The sequence below is a fragment of the Rattus rattus genome, chromosome 10 (genome assembly GCF_011064425.1).
Source record: "Rattus rattus isolate New Zealand chromosome 10, Rrattus_CSIRO_v1, whole genome shotgun sequence".
NCBI lineage: Eukaryota > Metazoa > Chordata > Mammalia > Rodentia > Muridae > Rattus > Rattus rattus.
Window position 1 is genome coordinate 40504034 of NC_046163.1, and position 25107 is coordinate 40529140.

Consider the following 25107-nt stretch of genomic DNA (forward strand, 5'->3'; position numbering starts at 1 on the left):
CTCTGCCGTTCCATTTGTCTTGATCCTTCGTAATTTCTATTTAAATATAAATATATGTAAATATGTATAAATACTAAGTGTTAAAAATAAAACCCGTTTCAGAGCAGCTTTGAAAAGCAGTGCAATGACGGCATCCTGGGAGTTGAGGCAGCTCGAATACTAATCGGTGCCACCAAAAGCTACTGCCCCATCCATGGAAAGTAAGTGAGACACTTCTCTAATTGGTAATTCCCAAATGGAATGGCTGTGTCGCTGTGGACAAACTGAGAACTGAATGTCCCGATTAACCCATATGTCATTTCCGTCTTGTCCATTTGTCTGACATTCTGTTCACCTGCTCATTCATTCACCTATCCCATAACAATCTTTTTTCTTCCTCCTGTCTCTTTTCCTCTCCCTCTTCCTCTTCCCATCCCTCTCTCTGTCCCTTCCTCCCTTCTTCTGTCTTTTCCTCTCTCCCTTTCTTTTTTCTGTTGGGCCTTGAACCCAGGGCCTGAGCATGCTGGGTAAACTCTCACTACTGTCTGCATTCTCTCCTCTACTTTTCTTGTTTGAATGACCCTCTCCACCCTGCCTCCTGCCGTCATTAGTTTTATAACTTTGGAGATGAGTTGGGCTTAAGTAAGAGACAAGGGAATTCATGGATGAGAACCTACATAGCTTTAATTGCTCTTATAATTATTTTGCTTTTATATCATACTCACTTTATTGGAAAAGGTACAGAAGCCTGGATCTTGTCCATAGACCTCTCTCCGGGGATGGAGTGAGCGCTGGAGGACTTGGCCTAAATGGTGTTATTGCTAGATGCAGTGCAGTCTGGTGGGAAATGTTCAGTGTCTTAGAGACGTATCAATATCTGGTCACCACCCTGACAAGCATTGGTGAATGGACACTCTGAGACAAACCTGTGAGACAGTGGTCACGATACCAGTCAGGGGACATTTACTATTCCAACGGTCTGGTGATGGTGATCTCTGAGGGAGACCTGACATTGGCCCAGGGATTGCATTTGGGAAAGTTGGGACATTCAGTAGCCTTTTGGGTTGGGCAACATGAAACAAAAAGATTAATTCCAGAACTTCAAAGGGGGATAGTCTGGAAAGGCTTTAATTAGGTTCTGTCTCAGGTCAGAATAGATCCAGGAGTAAGGACACAGGAATCTCAGGCAAAAACTGTCCCTGAAACATGACCATGGTGAGCAGGTGAACAGGTACAGGAGCTAAGGGCTAAGTAAACATTCAGTAAGTGCCCATTAAATTTGCATTTGCATATCTGTCCCCCCTTTTATTGTCCCAACCAAGACAATATCTTTAATAATACATATGTGCGTTTTTCTTAGATTCATGAGTATTTCTGATGTTTCAACTTACGTGAGAGCTAGAAGTTGGCTTATAAAGTTTAAAAACATGTTAACTTACTTGGAATATCACAAAGAAAGGGTACTTTTTACGGTACCTGGGTAAGTATTATGAACCTTTAATCGTGGCATACATAGAATATCATGATTTCAACATTTTAGAGTAGATTACCCCTCCCTTCAAACTAATTTTATATCAGATATTTACAGGTTAAGTGTTGACCAAACAGTGTGTTTGCCTTTTCTGTTCTGTCTTAGCAACTTCACTGATACCCTTGTTAAAGAAAATGGTAGCAGCTTAGGGCTAGCTTACATACCATGTTGCTTGCAGTATTCATCTAGGTAGAGGACCTAGCAGGGTAAGCCGCATTCACGATGGGCTAAATCTAGCTCTGTGTAACTTCATTTGTGGAATAGGATAGTCCGCTTTAATAATATAGTATTAATGTCTAAAATTAAGGAAACATTAACACTACCTTAAGAATGCCTATCACTGATTTTTCCAAGATATTATAAAAATATACATTTTGCTTAGCTAATGTATATTTACATTATAGGTAATAGGGTAGGTTCTTCTCTTTTCTATGTAGACTGTGAACTTATATATAATTTTTAGAGCAGGAAAATGATCTTTTTCTCCCCCAAACAGTAGATGTCAACAAAAGAACACACCAGGAATAGTTTTTGCTTTCTTCCATTGAATACATTGAAAGAGAACATAAAAAAAATCAAAGTCCTAGCATCCTGACGTGTTCAGGAGCGCTTGTCTCTTTCCTTGTCTCTGTGAGGGGATACTTGACATGAAGCAACTCAAGGAAGAATCATTTTGGCTCAAAGTTTGAGGAGGCATAGGTCACCGTGGCAGAGGAGAAATGGCATTGGGAGAGTAAGTCTGCTTGCTCAGACTTAGTAGAGATGTCTGTCTGTCTGTCTGTCTGTTTCCCGCGTTCACACCTATTGTGTGTTTATGATTGCAACAGGCACATCACATCCTGAAGATAACTCTCTATCACAGTCTTCTCCTTTTGGTCCCCACAATCCTTGCACCCATCTTCCAAGATGCGCCCTGGGCCTCAGAGGCGGTGACATAAATGTCCCATTTGAGGTCAAGCGCTTGGTAGTGCCTTAATCTCATCACTGTGACCAGTTATGAGTCCCTGCTTTGCCTGTGGCCTGCGGTAAAAGTTGCTTCTCTGACGGAAGCTGAGCATTGTGCTAGTCTCTGGGTATATGCTTACATATCTGGAAGGCAGTTTTACTGTCCACTTGACAAAACTCCGGCTGCAACTCCACTATAAGTACTGTGCACTCCTTGGCCACGAGCTTTTGGCCCAGCTCTACTGGGGCAGGCATACATTCCATCCAGATCTCCGTGGTTGTTTCTCTCGGAACAGTGATGCCATTACTGAACCAGTGGGCATACCTCGGCCGGCAGTAGAGCCCTAAACACTCAGGGTCTTCAGCTGACTGTGACTGCTGATGCCGTGTCTCTGTTGACAGCCTGTGTAGATGGCACCTTCCAGCACTACGCGTGTGAGCCAGCAGGGAAGAAGAGTTCAGGCTCAGCTTTTTCCCTCTGTGTTCTGTATGCAGAGTGTGTGCTGTGTTGCCTTCAGTGGTGAGGACTTAGAATATCTAGTTCTACTGGGTAAGCAAGAACCAGGGCAATAGCTTGTACTGTTTTGGAAGCCTCTGGGAGCTCTCTGGGCAACACATCATAAGGAGGGAATCCCACATACAACGTGTTTCTTAATCCAGTCAAGTTGGCCACGTACAATAGCTTTCACATCAGGGAGCCTCTTTTGCTCAGCTCTATTTTCAATGGGTTAGAAAGTTGTAAGAAACGAATAAGTTAATTATCGAATATCTTTCCTGTTTAAAAATCTTAAACAATGCTGATGAATAACATGCTCTCCTCTAAATGCACCTCTTGCTTTTGATTTATTATTTTAACGGAGTCACCCTTGCGTGCTCCTCTATTATAGTATCTGTATAAGGTATGCCTGTCGTTATTATTGTGTCTGTTATTTTGAGACAGGGTCTCTCTGTGTAGCCCTGGCTGTACCGGAACTCACGGTACAGACCAGGCTGGGCTCCAGCCCAGTGCCTCTCCCTCCTGAGCGCTGGGACTAAAGGCAAGCACCACCATGCCCTGCTGTATGTTGGTTACTTTTACTTCTCTTTTTCGTATTATTTCTAGTTTAATTTGTTTACACGGATGTTGAACCTCCCCGCTTACTGGTTATACTTCTAATGATCCGATATTTTATTTGGTCTTTTTCTTTTCCAGGAATAATAAGCTTCTGATTTTTGTCTATCGCATTATAATTTCAGAAGAATTTGAATATGCAACACATGTTGTGACAGTAATGTATATTTTCCCTATGATAATACATCTGTGGCCAATTGCAAGAGAATTAAATGTATCGGCACTGATATCCATAAACTACTACTATATGTTTTTATATACATTGGAATCAGTACTGAAGGTACTGTGGAGAATAGAGATATGTTGTATGAAAAGAAGAGTTCAGCTATTTCAAATCCACTTTTGCTACTTTATTATACTCGATACCAGAAACCATTTGTTATTACAGCTGATGGGGTCCTGGAATGTTAACACCCTTAGTCTAAGCCTTGGACTTCAGCTAAGTCTCATAAAAGTAGAGAGACTCCCAAGGATTAGGTTGGGAAAAAAAACCTGTAAATTTCAGATATAGATGCCGCCCTTGAATTCTTCCTGAAATAATGCAGGGTATTTCCACAAATATAGGTGAACTGGCCTGAGAGCCACATGTTGGACCGGATAGCTCAGTGACCATAACTTACCGTGCTTCATTATTCATAGTCTCACAGCAAACTTGTTCATTGCTTTTAAAGTTTTGTTTTGTTTTGTTTTGTTTTTTCCTTTTCTTTTTTTTTGGAGCTGGGGACCGAACCCAGGGCCTTGTGCTTGCTAGGCAAGTGCTCTACCACTGAGCTAAATCCCCAACCCCGCTTTTAAAGTTTTGAATCACATTAAACGTTTTGATGTGGAAAAATAATAGTTTAGGAGAATGCCATGCAAGTAGCTTAAAATTCAGCTTTTAGAATACAACTCGGGGGACTGGAGAGATGGCTCAGTGGTTAAGAGCACTGACTGCTTTTCCAGAGATCTTGAGTTCAGTTCCCAGCAACCACATGGTGGCTCAACCATCTGTAATGGGATCTGATGCCCTCCTCTGGTGTGTCTGAAGACAGCTACAGTGTACTTATATAGAATTAATAAATGAATCTTTAAAAAAAAAGAATGGGTACTAACTACTCTTGTAGAGGGTCCAGGTTCAATTCCCAGAATCCACACTGAGTGGCTCATAATTACTCTACTCCTAACTGTAACTCCAGATCCTGACCATCTCTCTTCTGAACTCCCTAGGCACCTGCACATACATAGTACACACAAACGCACACTCAGGTGAATATACACACACAGACGCACATACACCACACAAAGAAAAAAATTTTAGAGAACGAATCATTTCTAGTTGACTTACAATTTTAAGTCTTTGCCTCTCCCCTACAGTTGTGATGGAGTAATATATACTTTTTTTTTAAAAAAACAGATACTAATTTTAAAAAGGAAATATTTTCTTCAGAATTGGAATACTTTGGAGTTTTTCATCATAGTCCTCGGAATCGTTGATATATTGTGCATGTACTTCGTCAAGCTGAGACCAGACAGCTTGGTTCTCATCCAGTTTACGGTGGTCATAGGGTATCTAAGAGTGATTAGGTTTCTTCCCATTTTCAAGGTAAGGCTTCTTATGTTGAAATTCTGTTTCCCTGTCTGGTTTACTAAGTGATTTATGACGCTTCGCTGCTTTGAGAGACACGGGAGAGGGGGAGCTGCTTCCAGAATGTCCCTGCTCGCTTCTGCTCGCTCACCCCTGATTGCAGCCGCTTACATCTCGCCTTCACAGAGGGTTTTCCAGTCACTGCAGACAAGGGCGGAGACCCAGGCTCTATAGACCCAGCTTTACACCCCATTCTTTTCGCTCTCCTCCAATCGGCCTAGTTTTTTTTTTTTTTTAAATTTTCCTTCTGTTTATTAGTGATGCACATTTAGTGTGCATAGGAATTGCTCCGCAGAGTGGTCTGTGTAAAATCCACCTAAAAGATAATTTCAGTTCTATGGTATTTGCCTTGGGAGTTGAGCTAAGAGCTCACGTAGGTGTGACTGCATTATACAAACTAGTAGACATAAAGGTGAGTAGTGAGGCTAAGACAGCACGGAAGAACTTTATCGGGGCAATTGGTTTTTATGTTGATGACTTGTGCACGCAAATACATGAGAGAGGGTTTCTCTGTGTAGCCCTGACTATACTGGGACTTGCTCTGTAGACCAGGCTTGCTTCGAACGTGGAGGTTCCACTGCCTCTGCCTCCCAAGGGCTGGATTAAAGGCATGAGCCACCATGTCAGGTGCATGATAATCATTTTAGAAGTAATACTTTATGAAAAAAATTTAAAGATGGAAAAGGTTGTAATGCTGTTTTGTTTGTTTTTAAGATTTACTGATTGAATGCGAGTGTTCTGGCTGCATGTACACCTGCCTGCCAGAAGAGGGCACCAGATCACATTCTAGGTGGTTGGGAGCCACCATGTGGGTGCTGGGAACTGAGCTCAGGACCTCTGGAAGAACAGCTCTTAACTGCTAAGCCATGTCTTCAGCCCCTTGGTAGTGTATTTTTGTGTAAGCCAAATCGTTGTGTGACTTTTGGGGAAAGATGTAAAAAAAAAATTGTACATTTCAGATCAGGAGTCAAAGACAGGCCAAAGTAGTGATTTCAAGTCCACCTTGGCAAACCTATGAGTTTTTGGGGTTTACTTAACAGGAATATGGACGAAGGGCTTCTTTCTTTTCTATCTATCTATCTATCTATCTATCTATCTATCTATCTATCTATCTATATTGGATTTTTAAATTTACATTTCAAATGTTATCCCCTTTCCTGGTTTCCCCTCCAGAAACTCCCTGTACCATCTTCCCTCCCCCTGCTTCTATGAGGGTGCTCCCCCACCCACCCACCTACCCACCTACTCCCTCCCACCTCTCCACCCTGGCATTCCCCTACACTGGGGCATCAAACTTTCACAGCTTTGAAAACATTTTCTTTAAACAAGGATCCCTCTACTCGCAAATGGCAGCTAATAAAGTCTTACTCTGTTCCTTTAATTCCTTCACTATGATACTATTTTGTTACTTTCTCTTAATACTGAGTCTTTCACCCAGGGCCACTGTGCTGTGAGCCAGCGTGGTCTCTGTGGGAAGCCTCCTCGACACTCTGCTTTGGAGCTGTGGCTCCCTGGGGTTTCCGGGCCTTATATAATATACTCATTTTGTACAGGAGGAAATGAAGTCCTCAGAGCCACGGGTAACCCGCTGAAGGTTACAAAACTGGTGACTGGAGAGCTGGTTTAAGAGACCTCATTCTCTTAAGCCCCCACACCGACCAGGTGGCTTCGGCCTAAAGTAGATAAAGGTAGAACAAGGATGGAGGGCAGCAGCCTGTGAGGTGCACAGGGCGGGTATATTCTTCACAGCGGTTTACTCAGGTTTCTGGGGCACAACTTTTCCTTTCTGAAGTCGAAGTGCAGAGGGACTGAGGGACAGGGGCATCCTAGAGACTCCACCCAAAGCTGCAGAATCGTTTATTCATAAGCTTCAACTTCTCTGGGTGTGATTGCAAACCCAGACGTGTGCGGAGTCAGGCAGAGGCCTTTTGGAAACAGGCCCTGCTAGATCACACCCAAAGCATTTGACATTTTTTTTTCTCTCTCTCTCTCTCTCTCTCTCTCTCTCTCTCTCTCTCTCTCTCTCCCTCCCTCCCTCCCTCCCTCATTAAAACTAAATACTATACTATTTAGGTTTCATTGTGGGATTTTCAAATGAAATTAGATTTTTGTATTAATTCTATCTCCCCCTCTTCTCTCTCATCCCACTGCCCCTTCTTGTTACACACCCCACCCCCTGCACCCACCTCGTTTCTATTTTCATATTCCATGCGCTGCTGCCCTCCCTGCCTTGATCAATGCCTTTTATTCCCTCCTTTGGTCTCCATCCTTGTTTTGTAGCCTGTACCCACCCTCACCGCTATTTACATGCACACACATAACCGTTGTAAATTAGATCCTCAAAGCACTTAATGAAGTATATGGTTTCCCTGGCCCCATCATTCCAGATAATAATACCAGTACTCATAAACATGGCAGACGTACAGATCAAGAAGAGCCTCAGTTTGATGTACAGTATTACAAAAGGCTATGTCAAAAGTCAGGAAGATGCCAAACTTTTGGTAAGGCAAATTTCTGGACGTGAATCAATCTATCAGGTAAGAAACAGGCAGTGGCTATTTTGTGTGGATGGGAATGACCTTACTTATGTGTATTCATATCTCGTAAGATCAACTTGTCGTGCATTTGACCAACAGTAGTCAAATGGGTTCTAATATTTGTTATACAAGGTGCTTCAGAAAACAGCCTGAACTGTGTGTGTGTGTGTGTGTGTGTGTGTGTGTGTGTGTGTGTGTGTGTATGTATGTGTGTGTGTACCTCTGTGGGTGCATGGTTGTATGTGTGTGGACACATTTGTGTGTGCTATATGAGATTCCATCTCAAAGCAAGACAGAACAAGAAAACAAAACAACCCTCCCCATAAAAAACAAACTAAAACCAAACCAAACAAAAAACACCAGAAAGAGAATTGAAAATGCCGAAGAAAGTCAAATATGAACCAGACACTGGTGGAGCCTCATGGTGAAGTTCATGGTTGTGGAGTCACTGCTATTGATGAGAAAAGCACAAAAGGTGAATAAGTCGAAAACGAGTCACTGTTCCAAGAAGAGGTGACAAGTAAAACATCCCCTATGTGACTCAGCTTGCTCCTTCAGGCCTCATCAGAGACTGTCCCAAAGCCTTGCCTGGTTAAGCTCGCCTGCTTTCCACAGTCATCTCAATCACATAAATACGGATGGTTTGTTTATCATCCATAGGGTTTCGTCCTTGTCTTAGCTAGGGTTTTAGTGCTGTGAAGAGACACCATGACCAAGGCAACTTTTACAGAGGAAAACATCTAATTGGGGCTGGCATACAGTTTCAGAAGTTCAGTCCATGGCGGGAAGCAAGGCACAGTGTAGGCAGTCATGGTGCTGGAGGAGCCAAGAGTTCTACATCTTGATCTGCAGGCACCCAAGAGGGGACTGTCTCCCTCAGGCAGCCAGGAGGAGGTCTCTTCCACACAGAGCATAGCTCGAGCAGAGGAGCCTCAAAGCCCAACCACACAGTGCAGGCTTCTCCTAAGGCTGCAACTCCTAACAGTGCCACCTCCAGCACAGTCCTTGTTTCAGTTTTTCTCCCAACTTCTAACTACCCCCCCCAACCCCGCTTTGCCATGAGGAGCCCTTCTGCTCCTTTGTGGACCTATTAAACCATTTTTAAAAATAATTTTGACAGTCACATTCTTATCCTCAGAAACTAAGATTTCTTCTTTCTTTCAAGCAATAATTTCTTTCTTGGAAAGTGAATAGTCTCTTGAATGTCTTATTTTAAGTTTCTGTTCCTTGTATGAGTTCTGCTTTCTTGAAGTCCCATTCCACATATGTTGCATGTGTTTCTTATCTTCCATTCTTTTTCTCCTCTCTCACTGCAATGCTCCTTGATTTCAATGTAAATCAAGGTCTAAACTAAACTGTGGAATAGATAAGAGGGGTTTTCTCAGCTCAAATAACACTCCTGATTTAGATACACTGAGTTTAAATCCTAAGCATTAAATCCCTAATACAGCAATTTTGATGGGCCCTGTAAGTAGCGAGAAGGTTGAAGGTTATGTCTTCTATTTAGGTGCATGCCTTGAGCCGTGACTGTTAGTGGCCTCAGGCCTGTAGCTAGGAAAGAGATCACGAAGTTACCTATCTTCTTTACTCAATCAATATTAATATGAAGTAGAATTGTATTCTGTTGATTTATCATCACAAATGGAGAATGAAACTAAGGGAGATACTGAAAGGCTAGGCTGATCTAGTTAAGAAAGACAAAAGAGAAGCCAGTGTTGTAGCTCATGCCTGTAACACCAACAGATGAGAGGTTGACTCTGTTTTGGGCCATGCTGGACTACATAGTGAGCTTTGGGCCAGCCAAGGCTACACAATAAGACCCTGTCCCTCCAACACACAGCCCTCCCCAAACAAAACCACATAAAACACAGAACATGGAGAAGCTCAGAGAAGACTTTAGAAGAAGGAAAAACAAGAGAAGATGAACAGGATCGGGGAGGTAGCTAAGAACATTTAGAGACATTTAGGGAGGACAGAGAGATCTGGAAGCAGTTGCCTTGGTAACAGGTATAAAACAAACCTTCCGAGGCACTTTAAATGGGGGAGGAGAGGGGACACTACGGAGGTTGAGAGACGACCCAGTGGTTAAGAGCACTGCCCGTTCTTTCAGAGAATCCAGGTTCAAGTCTCAGCACCCACATGGCGGCTCACAACTGTCTATAACTCCAGCTCCAGGGGATTGGGTGCCCTCCCCATCTAGTCCCCACTGACAGCAGGCATGCATATGGTACAGACGTACATTCAGACAAAACGCCCCTACACATTAAAGAAAAAAAAATTAAGAAACAGAGGACTTCAGTAAGGACTTGAATGGACGTTTTAATATTGAACTGTTTTATAAAAACACATATCTCATTTGCATATTCAAAGCTAGGGCCCCACTACATGTAATTTAAGAAGCCCTAACAAACAGAGAAAAAAAAAAACCCTCAAAAAATTTGTTTTGCTTAAGCTTCAGACAGCAGACCAGATGTTTCCTGTAAGTACTGTGGCCTGCAGTATCTGACAACCCAGGGAAAGGTTCAGTGCTGCCTCAGAGTTGTTGGCATGGCTAAGAACATGCTCTAGAAAGACTTGAAGTCAGAGTGAGCTTTATGAGGAAGCACCTGGGACATAGTGAGCATCCCACAGCATCTGTCATGTGAGTGGGGAAAAAAAGCAACCACACGATCTGTTTGCCTCAGTGTAGAGTTACTTTTTCAACTATTTAAAGAGTGGCCTTTGAGGAACTCATTACAGGGCATGCTCACAACATCCCACTTGTTTCTGTGCTCTCGGCAGAATAGATCCCCAACAGCTCTTCCCTCTGCACAGCTGTATGAGAATTCTCAGTGGTGCACAGTCGGGTAGCAAGTACCTTTCCTTTGTTCCTTCCTTTGTTCATTCATTTCCTTCCTTCCTTCCTTCCTCCCTCTCTCCCTCCCTCCCTCTCTCCCTTCCTTCTTTCTTTCCTAACTAATAATAGTCATATCAAAGCCTGGCACTTATGCAAAATATCAGCCATGCAACATAGTGCAATTTGAGTTCCGGGGGAATTGCACTGGAACTCCCTAGAAGACAAACACTCCCCTAAATCACACTAAGTGAGAATTTCCCTATATTCTTGCTTCTTTAACTTTTAATCAGGTGATAAAGCCAGGATTGTACTTGGTGTAACGAGAACCATTTCTTCATTTCTTACAGAAATTATATGACATTCTAGAAAGAAACAAACGAGAGGCTATTAGAGAACTAGGTAAGTGGTTAGAGAATTTGACTTTCTGTTTCGTTTTGCAAAATCCATTGGTTTTGTTCTCTTGTGGTCCTGACAGCCAGAATCCTGGATGATGGTGCCATCAAGGTTGGTTTCTGGTGAGGACTGGCTTCTTGCCGAGCGAACATGACTGCTTGATTATTGTGACCCTATCTGACATTTCCTGAACACACAGAGGGACTCCAATGCCAAATTCTCTAGTGAGGGCCATCCTCACAAGGCCAGAGAACCACCCTTGTGACATTATTTAAGCCCATGACTTCTGCAGAGGCCCTTTCTCTAAATATGGTCACTGTGGTTTTGAGCTTCAGCATGTGACATTGACAGGCTACAGTTCAGTCCACGACAGAGGGAAAAGACAGAAGGGAAGAAAAACGTCCCCCAAATCCATAGAAGTATCTGGAGAACCCAATCACACATGGGTATTTTCTCCTTCATATGTGTGCACATGCTCTATGATTTAAGTTCTCCAACTTTCTGCAGCAAGCGTTTGCTATTTCGCCACCCCTGTCTCCCTGCGGGGAGCCTTTTCCTGACAGATGCTCTTCAGGGCTCTGTTGCTCTGGGGATGACTTATTCTCACCACAAACTCCTCACTCTGCTTGGAGCAGGTAAGTACACGGCAGGAGAGCTTTGGGTTTTCAGGCAGGGCTGGAGCCACGGTCTCATTCATTCCTTTTCCTGACCAGTATTTACTGGCTACAAGTAAGGTCCAAAGATGGGATAGCAGTATTGAGTAGATGCAGATTCTTCAAAACACTGGTGGAGTGTGTGAGCGCACCCAAGGGCATCCCTGCAGGACGTGGAGGGATCTGTCAGCTGCTGTGGCGGTGTAGGGAAGGCTCGATGAAAGGGCACCTGCAAAGATAGCAAGGTCAGGGGCTGGAGAGATGGCTCAGCGGTTAAGAGCACTGGCTGCTCTTCCAGAGGTCCTGAGTTCGATTCCCAGCAACCACAGGGCGGCTCATAACCATCTGTAATGGGATCCGATACCCTCTTCTAGTGTGTCTGAGGACAGCTACAGTGTACTCATGTAAGATAAACAAAATCTTAAAAAAAAAAAAAAGATAGCAAGGTCAGGCTGGAAGCAGGGGTGTGTGTTTAGAAGGACAGGTCAGAGTCCTTAAGATATTTGCATAAGGACACATGAAGATTGTTACCTTTAACAAGAAGTTGTTCTGCCTCGGTTTCTATCCAGCAGACTCCAGAAAGTAGGGACTCCCACCCAACTCTATGCCCTCTCTTTGGTAAGACTGCCCCAGAGTGTAGGGTTGCAGGGATGCTATTTCTGTTTGGGCATCTACATTCATTTTACCTTTCCTGAAGGAGATAATAGGAGCTCAAGGAATGTATGCTGCATGTCTTGAGTGTGCTTTCCTCACATGACCATGTTTCAGGAGCATTAAAACATCGGGGCCATGCTCTGGCCCAAGGCAGACCATTAATAAACAGAAGTCACTAGGAAAGGCCACTTTCAACTCACGGTCACATTGTAAGGTGACATTTGGACTTACAGCGACATGCTTTCCAGATGACAGTGGGAAGAACGGTCTAGTGGCTGTCTGTGCTTGGATAGGCTAGACCAAAGGATTCTGGAGATGTTTCAGGAAACTCAAAACCCGTTACGACTGCCTTTTACTTAGCAGGTCTTTATTTCTTTGCTCTTAAAATTCAGGCCCTAGGACCTGTGTAGCATGATGCTGTGTCTTAGATAATATGGAGTATTATGAAGTTTCCTCAATTTTTGTCCTGATTAATGATTAATTAATTAATTAATCAATCAATTATTAATTGTTTCCATATGACTCCTGGGAGTGGCTATAGAATGGGAATGTCAGCAGGATATACATACATACACACATATACATATATGTATGTATATATTTAATCCTTATAATCACTACTTATATGGCTTCTACTATTCTTGTATGGTTTTTATTATCAGTGTTTGAAACTGGTGCTTCCTGTGGTTATCTTGCCTGAGGTCACATGATTTAAGAAGTGGCAGTCAGATCTCTAATGCTGACAGATCTGGTACTAAAAACCTATTCTCTAGATCAGAACTACCTTTTATTTTAGTGGTCAACTCATTTTAGTGAAAAAAAAAAGTGTAAGTACCTTCCATACACACATCAGACATTGTACTCAGTGTAAAGAGGACAGCATGAGTCTAATTTCTGACTTCCTGTGTTTATTAAAAGGGAATGAATATTCCACTTGATCTCACGAGACCCATCCACTGAAGTCCAGATACTCTTTCAAATGAAAGCCTTTTTGCCATCCAACCGACAAAAGATATATAGAGGATGAGGCAGAAACATCGAAACTGTACTCTAGAGAAATGAGTCTTGGCGTAGACGGAGATGCCATGGGATAAGGCGGAGTGGGTTAGCTGTGGGGGAAGCTAGTGTTTGATTTTCTCATCCATATAATGGGGATGCAAATTCATCCTACCAGCCTCATGGGCTCTGCGTGAAGCTACAACCAAAGGCTACTCTATAAATACTTTGGATATCCTAGTACAATGTGAGTTGTAACTGTGGCTATTGTGTAAGTTGCTCATCAAGTTTGAATTTTCTTAGGCCTCATAGAACATGAAGGCCGTGACGTTGTCATTGCTCTGAAGACAAAGCAGACGATCCGCAACGTGATTGCCAAGGCCCTAAAAAACCTCACTTTTCTTTGGTCAAGAGGCATCATTGACAAGCATGAGGGCATCGAGATGAACAAGGTGATAACGCAGTTCCCATCTCGTTTGGCTCCATCAGCTCAGATGCCCCAGGACGTAACGAGAAAAGCTGAGGGACATGTGCAGCCACAGGGGCTACCTGTGTAACCTCCCCGAAGCCTTTTTAATGCCCGTGGCCATCAAAGCCAGTGCTTCCTGGCATGCTCCAGCAGTTAGAACAACCTGGCTGCAAATGACAGAAACTAGCTGCAGCGAAGTTCAGTGAGGAAGTCAGCTTGGCAGTTTAATAAGAAGGGATTCGCAGGGTGTGTGGTCAGGCCTCTAGAAGGGACTTAAAGAAAGATCTAGAAAGTTTTCCACCGGGGGAAAAAAAAAGAAAAGGAAAAAAAAAAAGAAAAAAAGAAAAGGAAAGTTTTCCAGATTACTTAGTTCTTATCAGGATCGTGTCTGTGAAATCCTCCTCTAGCTTGCTTTCTGGACTCGTAGATGTATTTATTTATTTTTGTGCTTCTTTATCTACTGGTGGAGTTCGTACTGCCTAGTTCCCTGGCTGGGGCATCCACAGAGACAGTAACATAGTAAAGGGAGGGGACCAATGTGTGTGTGTGTGTGTGTGTGTGTGTGTGTGTGTGTGTGTGTGTGTGTATAAGATGTCATAATTGAATTATAAAGACGGCAAGTTTGATCTGAGTTAATAAGTGAAAACAGGAAGAAGACAATAGGGACAAAAAAGAGTATAATACACTTGAGGGGAGAAACTGAGTCGCAACGGAAATTTATTTAGATTTCCTTGGTTTTGGCTTCTTGTGCATGTTCTATCACAGAAACAATCACCATAATTTTGAATGTTCATTTTTAGGTTCTTCTTACAAAAATAAAAGCCTTGAATAACTTTCCAATGGCGATCCCACCTCCCACCCCTGACAAATACCTTCCCAACATCGTCTGGATGGAAAATAAAGACGTTCTCATTGAGTTCTTCAAGGTAACAACGTCTTCTGTGCTGGCTCAGGCTTGTTGTAAACGTTTTCCCCTGCCTCAACCTATGATTAAATAAAAACAGAGCAAAACAGAAATTTAGTTAAATTTAGCCTTTTGGGGGTGGACGAAATCAGAAACCTGACTTAAAAAGTTAGCAAGTGTTCTGAAGAGTGAGGTTGCTTCTCCAGCCCAAGCCCCAGTGAGGGCCAAAACACTTTCTTATTTGTTTACTTGCTCACTCATCCCCAAAACACACACACATATATGTATATATATTATATATAACATTATTTATTGTGCAAGTACTGATAACAATGTTGTTTTATGTTTGCTTGTACTTTTATTTCTCAAGGTTGATGTGTTATGTCTATAAAGGATAACTAACAACTCAAGAATCTGTTTTCTCTGTTTATGCGACTTGAGAAGTATTTTTTTTTTTTTTTTTGGAGCTGGGGACCGAACCCAGGGCCTTGAGCTTGCTAAGCAAGCGCTCTACCACTGAGCTAAATCCCCAACCCCGAGAAGTATTTTTAATTTTAAAATCTTATTTCTGTTTAGACAAGGGGTCTATGACATTTTGGGGTTGAACTCTCTCCTCCTATTTTGTTTTATTTTTATTTTTTATTCAGGAAAGAACCAAACTGACCTACTTTGACTACGGGGATATCATTTGTAGAGAAGGTGAAATGCCGCAAGGAATCTTCTTGATTATTTCAGGAATGGCGAGTGTAAGAACAACTGGCTTATACATTTTCCCAATGTATTTTGAATATATAGTTGTAATGTAGGGGTAGGCTTTGGAGCTGAAGGCTTTGGAATTGTGAGTCTCTACCACATAAAACCACTTCTGCAGAGCGAAGTGTGACAACTGAAACTGAGTGTCACGCTTCCTACTTGGCTGTGGTTCCCATGTTACCCAGCGCTCTCAGAGTTGTTACTTACTCTTCACAATAAAGTAGAGGAATTGGTGGTTTGAAGATGTTCAAACATGGGAAACAGTAACTATTTGGACTCATTTACCTAAATGAGAGTTCACTCAAAGGTCTTGGCTACAACTCAGAGCCCCTCACAAAGGTCAAGTTGGATGAAGATCAAAATACAACTTGGCAGCTGATCAATGCAAGGTTTCTGTTTAAAGGGTCAGGGGCAGGGGGAGTGAGAAGTGAGGAAGGGATTATGAATTTAGTAGTGGTGTGGGGCAAGAACCCTCTGTCTCTTTATACCAGCATTTCAGCAGCTGACTACAGTGGTCAACTTGGCCTATACACTGATCAATTCCTAATTCCACTGATGCTCTAATGTGACAAAGCTTTGTCATCGGGAAAAGAATATATTTGACTTCCAAATTTTAAAATGAGTGTTTTATACCTTTCACTATTGAGGAAATAAGCTACTGTGATGAATATAATGTGAAGACAATGTACTACCAAGTATCTGATCCTAGACAGTTTTGTTCATTGAGTAAAGAGATGTGTACTTTGTTACTCTCATGAATAAGCACTGGTCATTCTAGGTCCGGACTGACAAAACTGAAAAAAAAAATATCTTGGCTAATTTGGAACGTATTTTCCAGTGAAAGGATAAAAGGAGAGGGAACAAAACCAAAATAAGTTAAATGTTCACACTGTAAATATAACTTTGTTAGCAGAATGTAATTGTTGTCTTGGAGACTTACTGCTAAATAAGCTGACCCTTTCTAGTTCTTTCTGAACTCTGGCTGGCTGGTTCAAGTCAGCTCTTGCAGCTCAAACTCCTTTCCAAGCTGACTGATTCAACCTGGCTTCTCTCAGCTTCTCACTGAATTGCTCTGCTTGGTCTCATACAAACTTTGACAATATGTTCTATTCTCCTGGCTCCTCCCCATTCTCTGGCTTGTTCTGTCTTCACCAGTGTCCTGTCCTATCTCTTTAAAACTGCCAATCAATCTCTCTCTCTCTCTCTCTCTCTCTCTCTCTCTCTCTCTCTCTCTCCCTCTCCCTCTCCCTCCCCTTCCCCATTTCTCTCTCTAAGTGTGTGTGGTGTGTGTGTGCTGCTCTCTTAACTTACCTCTTTTTCCTGGGCTGTTCTCTTTTTTTTTTTTTTTTTTTTTCCGGAGCTGGGGACCGAACCCCGGGCCTTGCGCTTCCTAGGCAAGCGCTCTCCCACTGGGCTAAATCCCCACCCCCCCCGGGCTGTTCTCTTAAGTAGCCTCTTTTTCCTCTGCTGTTCTCTTTGAGAATTGGGTGTATCCTATCTCTGACTCATTCTGTCAAATCTTTCTCTTTGTCATTTTGTCTGCCCCTCGAAGCACATTTCAAACATGACTTCTTTCTTCTACAAACGAAATTTACCTTTATTATTAAGGGTTAAGGTGTGTACTAAAGGTGTGTCTGTATTCCAGCCAGACCATACTGTAATCCAGAGTCAGTATTCCAGCTGGATCACATAGACCAAGAAGGCCTTTGGATACGGTCTCTTATCAGAACAACCATGTTGCTGGATTTAAATTCCTCTACAACACACATTTAGTATAGTAAAAGAGGTGTCCTAGGAATTAGAAATGAAGATGTGCCACCCACAGGACCACTGATGCAAAGAGTGAACAAGCACGCCATTCCTTGCTTATGTTCAACTAGCTTTTTCACTATTGCATAGTTCAGGGTTTAACCTAGGGAATGGTGCTGCTCATACCGGCTTGGTCAATCAACAATCAAGATCACCCCTCACACATGTCCACAGATGAGCTGATTTAGATAACTTCTCAGTTGAGACTCATCTCAGGTGATTCTGTGAGAAGTTGTTGTTTCAATCCTGAGTCAGGATTTCTGTGGGTAGAGGTTCTGGGAACAAAACTAGTGGCCAGGAAGGAATAATATTTTGAGTCCTTTGGATATGGCACTCCGGAATTTCATCTGTAGCTAACTGTTCCTGAGGAATTTGCTTGTTTGTTTGTTTTGTTTCTTGAGACAGTGTTTCTGTGTGTAGTCCTGGATGTTCTGAACTTGATCTGTAGACCAGGCTGGCCTTGAGCCTCTGCTTCCTGAGTGCTGGGATTAAAGGCATGCATCTCTCTCTCTCTCTTTCTCTCTCTGTCTCTCTCTCTCCTTTCACAGTATTGGTGTCTTTCACTGCCTTTGAAGAAAACAACATAACATAAAGAATGGGAAAATTAATTTATTTACAGCTCTGTCCATAAATGGGGAGAGGAAAATGCTCACTCTGTCTAGGCATTTCTCATAAAAATGAACAGAACTTAAAGCAAATCCATGAAGTATGCACACGGGGGTAGCTTTTTCCTTGCAAAGAGAGGTTTCTGACACCAGGGATCCTGTGGGCGGCCCCTCCTTAGTCCCAGGATGGAAACTTCAATTTATAATCCCCTGTTGCAGCAGAACCCATCAGAGTGTCCATTTGGTACCTGTAAGAGGATTTTGGTCTATAATGATATCTCTTTGGAGTAATGTTCAAGTCTAAACACCAAATCTGTTTTTGTTTCTTATATGCCTTGTGTGTATCCCAAAGACAATTTTATATAGTATTTTTATTATGCCTACATTCTGACTGTGACCCATCATGTAAGATCAAGTGTGGAATTTTCTACCAGATGTGTTATTTCAGCCCTTGGAAACTTTGGGATTTTGGAGAGTTTTGGATTTCAGCTACTTAGATTAGGACCCTCCAGGCAGCAGTATGTAAAAAAGTAATGCGGGTGTAAAGAGCTTAGTTTTAATTTTTATAAAAGCAGTCAAGCAAGGCAGTGTGTTCCTTTTATTTAATCCTCATAAGAATCTTGAAGTTTTTTTCCCTTTCGTTGTGTTATTTCGATTTTCAGTGCTAAGGATTGAACTTTATGGCCTCAAGCGTGTTAGGTAAGTGCAATATCTTTGAGTCTAAGAGTCTTACTTTTTATATAAGTAAAACCTTTGCCTTGAGGTGTTGAAATGCAATAAACCATGACTTTTGTGAAAGATAATGCTTTCCAGACACGTGTCATTAAAGAATCTTTGACTTCCTCTGGAACCATCATATGAAAGAGTGGACGCTATTTCTGTATTCAAAGGACTTAACATTTTTATTTCCCCTTTTCATAATTTCTCCCCCAACAGTTACATAGCTCATCTGCCACTTTTGGGATAGACCCAAGCCCGAGGACTACTGACAGACAGTCCAAGACTATGTATACAGAGTACTGTACCAGTGGGGATGTCCTTGGCGAGCTGAGCTGTTTGCTTAAGCGTGAGATCGAATATACGGCCATCTGTGAAACTACGCTGCAGGTACGGAATAGTTCTCTTGTAGGTTATTGGTTAATCCTTACTAAGGAAAGCCAGTGTCTTTTCTGGGGTTTGGGTTTTGCTATTCTATTTGGTCACCAGATCGTCTGATGCTAGCAGTAGAGAACAGTTTTGAGAAGAGGTTTGACATCTCACATATGAGGCTCTGCCCAGGTCTGCTGCATCCTGCCTGTGGATGAGCTACTTAATCTCCTTGAGTGTTGGTTTTCTTATTAAGTAGAGAGGATGCTTGTTCTTTGATGTTATGAAGATTAGAAAAATGTTTATGGGCTATTCTGTTTGAAATGGTCACCATTCTGAAAGCAGTGTTCTGTAAAAATACTCGCTTGTTTTAAAACTCCCTTTCTTTGTTTTTTGTTTTTTGTTTTTTGTTTTTTTTCACTTGCCAAGTAACAAGTTATTTGTTCAACATAAAAGTAACCTTTTCAGGAAATCCCATTTGGTGTGGACAATCCCAATAAAAGGGAGCTTAAGTTCCTACTACGAATTGTTCTCAGTCTTTGAGGCTGATCGAAGGAACAGAGTAAACCACAGAATCTTAGGGGCATTGTGGAGCAGCAGAAAAGAATGGAGTTTCCTCAAACTATACTACGTTGTTTCTGGAAGGGGAGAGAAAGTGTGTATTTAGTCACATGTTTGAATGAACCCATGACAATTCATTTAGCTTGAATTCTAACAGAGAACACGCAGTTTGCCTCTGGAAAGAGGGGCTCTAAGTAGGGAGCATCACGGATTAACTATAGTGAGAGCTCAGTTCCTGAATCTCAGGCGTGTGAACCAAAACTTCAACATAATTGTTGGGTGATAAATAATCTGGGTATTTTTAGAAACAGCGTTGTTTTTTTAATTTTAATTATGTGTAGGTGCACGTGTACATGTAGGTATTTATGCCAGGAGAGGCCAAAGGCATTAGATCCCTAGGAGCTAGGAACCACCTGACATGGGTACCGAGAACTAAACCTCGGTCCTCTGGAGAAAAGCCAGTGCTCTTAACTGCCGAGCCATCTCTACGGTCTCCATGGGGCTACTTTTTAAAGTTTATAGCTCTCACGGGACTGCAGATTTTTATCCTCTTATATAATCTTTCCACAATGCCAATTCTTTTTTAAAAATGATTTGTTTATTTATTACTTATTTTTACATGCCAGATTTTATTCCCCTCCCAGTTCACCCTCCGACTGTTCTACATCCCATACTTTCCCCCCAAAGTCCCCACCCCCATCTCCACGAGGATGCCTCAGCCCCACCCACTCCACCAGACCTCTAAACTTCCTGGGGCCTCCAGTCTCTTGAGGGTTAGGTGCATCTTCTCTGACTGAACCCAGACCCAGGAGTCCTCTGCTGTACATGTGTTGGGGGCCTCATCTCAGCTGGTGTATGCTACCTGGTTGGTGATCCAGTGTCTGAGAGATCTATGGGGTCCAGGTTAATTGAGACTGCTGGTCCTCCTACAGAGCTGCCCTCCTCCTTAGCTTCCTCCGGCTTTTCCCTAATTCAACCAAAGGGGTCAGCAGTTTTTGTCCATTGGTTGGGTGCAAATATCTGCATCTGAGTCTTTCAGCTGCTTGTTGGGTCTTTCGGAGGCCAATCTTGATAGGCCCCTTTTTGTGAGCGCCCCATAGCCTCAGTAATGGTGTCGGGTCCCACTTTGAATGCCAATTCGTTTAGAGTATTATATCACTACTAGAGCATCAGAGAGTTGTAAGTTGGCTTTCTGAGAGATGGCGGCCATCTTGTTTAGTGATGAATTGTAATTTAGCTGTCTGTAGCCCGGCCCCTTGTTATTTCAGGCCTTCTTCATCTCCATGGAGGATTTATATGAAGGTTTCGATGTCTTCTGGCCATCTCTAGAATATAAAATGTGGCTCAAGCTTGCTCTTAGCATTGCAAATCAGTATTTTGAATCAAGCATTGTTGGTGAGGTAAGTTATATGAATAGAATATAAATGAATGGTATGCACCACTGTTGATACAGCAGATCCCATATTTTTCAGACAAAGATAGAAAGGAAGGTGGTGACTTAGTTAGGGTTTTACTGCTGTGAGCAGACACCATGACCAAGGCAACTCTTACAAAAGACAACGTTTAATTGGGGCTGCCTTACAGGCTCAGAGGTTCAGTCCGTTATCATCAAGGCGGGAGCATGTGGCAGCGTCCAGGCAGGTATGACATTGGAAGAGCTGAGAGGTCTACATCTTATTCCAAAGGCAAACAGAAGACTGACTTCCAGGCAGCTAGGAGGAGGGTCTCCAAACCCACCCCGCACAGTGACACACTTCTTCCAACAAGGTCACACCTCCTAACAGTACCGCTTCCTGGGCCAAGCATATCCAAACTCACAGGTGGTGTCTGACTCTTTAAAATGAGTTTTGACTATTAGCATTTTAACTACTGTCTCATCTTGAATCCCTTGTGCCATTAACAATCTTGTCGCAGTTAATTTTTCCAGGCTACCTGAAAGATCCTTTAAAAAATGAATTAGAAAGTATTAAATAGGAAGATCCTCCAAAGCAAAGCATATAATTAATTAGATATCTCTTAGTTCTTTCAAGAACTTTGTTGTGATGACTAAGTCTGGTTTATGAACTCTTCCTCCGAAGAGTAGTGGTTCAAGTCTATCCCCAGACCAGCATCTGCAGTCTTGTATTTGTATGTCACTTGGAATTTATACTCACTCTTTCCATGACTCAGAAGCTGAGGATGTGACAGACCCAAAGTCCAACAGTTTTCACTGGTTAACCATAAACCTTGGGTTAAAAAGAATCTGGCCTCTACGCCAGCCAGGTTTCATTTACAACACGATGGTGATAACTCTCCGGAAAATTTTAGAGTAAGGAGACTAAAATTGCTTTTTATATTGTCGCTCCATGAAGAGTAAGACAATTGCTAGTCTAAAATGAGCCTCCAGAGAGGAAAGTTGGACTTTCTGGACAGCAGGGCAACTGTCCTTCATAATTATGCTTTGATTCACAAGCCATGCAAATCCATGATGCAAATAAGAATGGTCAGATATAAAATGTTCAGGGCAGTAATGTTTATCCACAACCCACTTAATTTTGCTATTGCTGAGATAAGACACTCTGATATAAGCAACATGATGGTTAGCTCATGGTTCAAAGTGAAGCCCATTATGGCAAGAGTCAAGGCAGAGGAATTGAAGCAGCAGGACACATGACATTCACAGGTGGTTCACAGGGAGGGATGAGTGCAAATCAGTGCTCAGCCCCCTTCTCTACTCAGTGCCACCCACAATGAAGATTACACCAATTCATTAATTAATTAATATTACATTAATTAACATAATCAAGACAAACCCTCACAGGCATGCCCAGAGGACCACCTCCCTAGATTCTTTCCAGTTGTCATCACTAACCATTAGTTCCCCAGTCTTACTCCTCAGGGAATATCTATTAGATTCTCCCTACCCCACAAGATAAATTCAGAATCTTATTTATTCTGCCTAGCAACAAACTAATTTTATTTTCTCCCCAATAATCCAGTGAAGGAGACAAGTGACTGCTCCAGATCAAAAAATGTAAATACAGAAAAAAAATTAGCACTTTGGGTCTTAAATCATACTTTATACAACTTGAGAAACTTGACTGTGGTCTGACTATTAGATGATACCGAGGAGCTCACAATTATTTATTAGGTATTTAATGATGTCATTAGGTAAGCAATGCTTTAAAAACCTCATTTTCAGTTGAGGGTAGGGAAATTGAGGCAAGAGGATCAAGAGCAACATGCCAACCTCAATTCCAGACTGAGACTCTGTCTTAAAACCAAAAATAAAACAAACACAAGTATTTTTTCGGTGTGAAAGTCTGAAAGGAGAGGGAACTAGGATTTGTTTTAAAATACTAACAGCAGCAGCAGCAGCAACAACAACAACAGAAGTATGGAGCATTAGTGCAAAGATATTAGGAATTATTTCTCTCTGATAATCCCATGAAAGAGACAACCAGTCAGGAATTTTTAGCACCCCAGACATGCATTAGATAATATTCTCGTCCATCCTGCTCTCTGTCAGTCAATATGCATGTGTTTTCAAACCTAAATAGTATACTTTCAGTTTCTACATCCTTGTTGCAAAATCTTAGATAAAATGTTTGCTACTTTTCTTACATTTGTTGGTGCCCCGGCTATGCTGACGCCCCACAGAAAATCACCACAGTTGCCAGTGACTGACAACCAAGGGCTGCTCTGAATGCAAAGCTGGCTCCTGCCAACAGGGAACACCTGCTCTAGGGTTGTCTCCTTGGCTTGTACCTGGTCCCTTTATCTTTACAGTGTCCTCCCTGTATCCAAGTTTGTCTACAGATTTTTCCCACTTCCACATAGCCTCATCACCAAGTGCATCTGCGTAGCCCTACTTCCAAACGAAGTCAAATTCTGCGAAGCTGAAGGTTAGAACATCAAGTAAGACCTTTAGGAGAGGGCACTCAATTCCACCTACAAAGATTCTGTTCAGTTCCAAAGTCTATGATTCAAAGCCATCGTGTATGGCCCAGATGAAGTGACTTGCTTGCTTTCTGTTTGTTTGTTTGTTTTGTTACTTTTGCTTATTCAGTTGTCCGGTGGGACCTTTGCTTACCCGCAGGAGAAACCCTTGAGTCTTAAGTCTGGTTAAGCCTAGAACTCCAATAGCACATAACTGATCACACGGTGAAGCCGATGATGGCTCCTTCATCAGGTTGGGCAACCAAATTCAGTCATTGCAAGAAGCCAGGCTAAACTCTTAAGTTCTGTAAATTCCCGGATCTATGTGCACTCTGACATCCAGAGCAGTGCATCTGTCTCCTTCTTGACATCATGTATCTGCTTGTTAGACTTATACAGTGTGATTTCCTTGTAGGATTTAAAGTTTCAGAAGTGTGTGATGTTCAATCATGCCTATGTGGAGACTCTGTCAAGCTATAATGAAATGGCCCTTAATCACGTGAATATGAAACTCATTATTCTTGTGTACGGCAACGTGATCAACAGCAAGACGGAAGAAACACATGTCGCACCCTGCATTATTCCCAAGTCGTGTGAGCAGGTAAGGTGCATGATTTCTAAAAAGCCATTTGCTTTGCATGGTGCTCCATAGGCGCTTTTAAAGCTCAGAGGCTAACAGCTAGTTGTGCATTTAATTTTAATGTAAACTTGTGAGTCTGAATTTAATTTAAGACCGGCACCTACTGGATGCAGGAATCACGCACGCAGCTTAGCTCTTCTTCTTCTTCTTCTTCTTCTTCTTCTTCTTCTTCTTCTTCTTCTTCTTCTTCTTCTTCTTCTTCTTCTTCTTCTTCTTCTTCTTCTTCTTCTTCTTCTTCTTCTTTTTTTTCTTTTTTTTTTTTTTTTTCGAGCTGGGGACCAAACCAGGGCCTTGCGCTTGCATAGGCAAGCGCTCTACCACTGAGCTAAACCCCAACCCCAGCTTAGCTGTTCTGACCTTTAGTTTGCTATTTAATGCAATGAGGATGCTGGCAGGCAGCCCTGTTGGTAGGCTAATGTGAGGACTAAATGGAGCAATTCATATTTAGAGATGCTAGCTTAATCACGGTTCTGCTCCTTGCTTCCTGAAGGCCAGTGGGAAGGCTGGTCTTGATTAGTTGATCTTCATTGTAGGTGTAAAAGTAAGCCATGACTTGCTAGCCATTCTCTTCTTTCCAAATGGAGGTATTCTAGTCCAGTTATAAGTATGGAGGAGAAGTTTTTGCTTTGGCTTCCGTAAACATGCAAAAGGCAATTTTCTGGCCTAGGATTTCTTTGAAACAACACGAAAGAGGATTTCAAAGTAAAAAGATAGGGCCTGACTGGATTTGTGTGGTAAGTGGTGGAGTCCCATCAGTTTGTCCGGGAGAGACGTTAGCAACTTGGACATCAGCCTAGACTAAGTCATGAGCCCCTGACTCAGAACACAAGAAAACAGGCAGGCACGCAGGCAGGCACGCAGGCAGGCACGCAGGCAGGCACGCAGGCAGGCACGCAGGCACGCAGGCAGGCAGGCAGGCAGGCAGGCAGGCAGGCAGGCAGGCACGCAGGCAGGCACGCAGGCAGGCACGCAGGCAGGCACGCAGGCAGGCACGCAGGCAGGCACGCAGGCAGGCACGCACGCACAGCTTAGGTTGGAGACCTGGCGCTAAGTTTCAGTGTGTTTCTTGTAGCCTTTACAAAGGAGATTGGGAAACAGCCACT

The 25107-nt window shown here is 42.5% G+C and overlaps 1 protein-coding gene across 1 annotated transcript in view; it reads left to right on the plus strand.

Moving 5' to 3' along the window:
- Positions 1 to 25107, plus strand: part of Slc9c2 (solute carrier family 9 member C2 (putative)) — a 64134-nt gene that overhangs the window by 32544 nt on the left and 6483 nt on the right. Inside the window, exons 13-24 of the mRNA XM_032914660.1 lie at positions 103 to 200; positions 1340 to 1459; positions 3648 to 3846; positions 4960 to 5148; positions 7578 to 7727; positions 10911 to 10962; positions 13563 to 13711; positions 14529 to 14654; positions 15280 to 15378; positions 18736 to 18906; positions 20715 to 20846; positions 23780 to 23965. Of these exons, the coding sequence (XP_032770551.1) occupies positions 103 to 200; positions 1340 to 1459; positions 3648 to 3846; positions 4960 to 5148; positions 7578 to 7727; positions 10911 to 10962; positions 13563 to 13711; positions 14529 to 14654; positions 15280 to 15378; positions 18736 to 18906; positions 20715 to 20846; positions 23780 to 23965 (1671 nt within the window). The remainder of the gene's footprint in view (positions 1 to 102; positions 201 to 1339; positions 1460 to 3647; positions 3847 to 4959; positions 5149 to 7577; positions 7728 to 10910; positions 10963 to 13562; positions 13712 to 14528; positions 14655 to 15279; positions 15379 to 18735; positions 18907 to 20714; positions 20847 to 23779; positions 23966 to 25107) is intronic.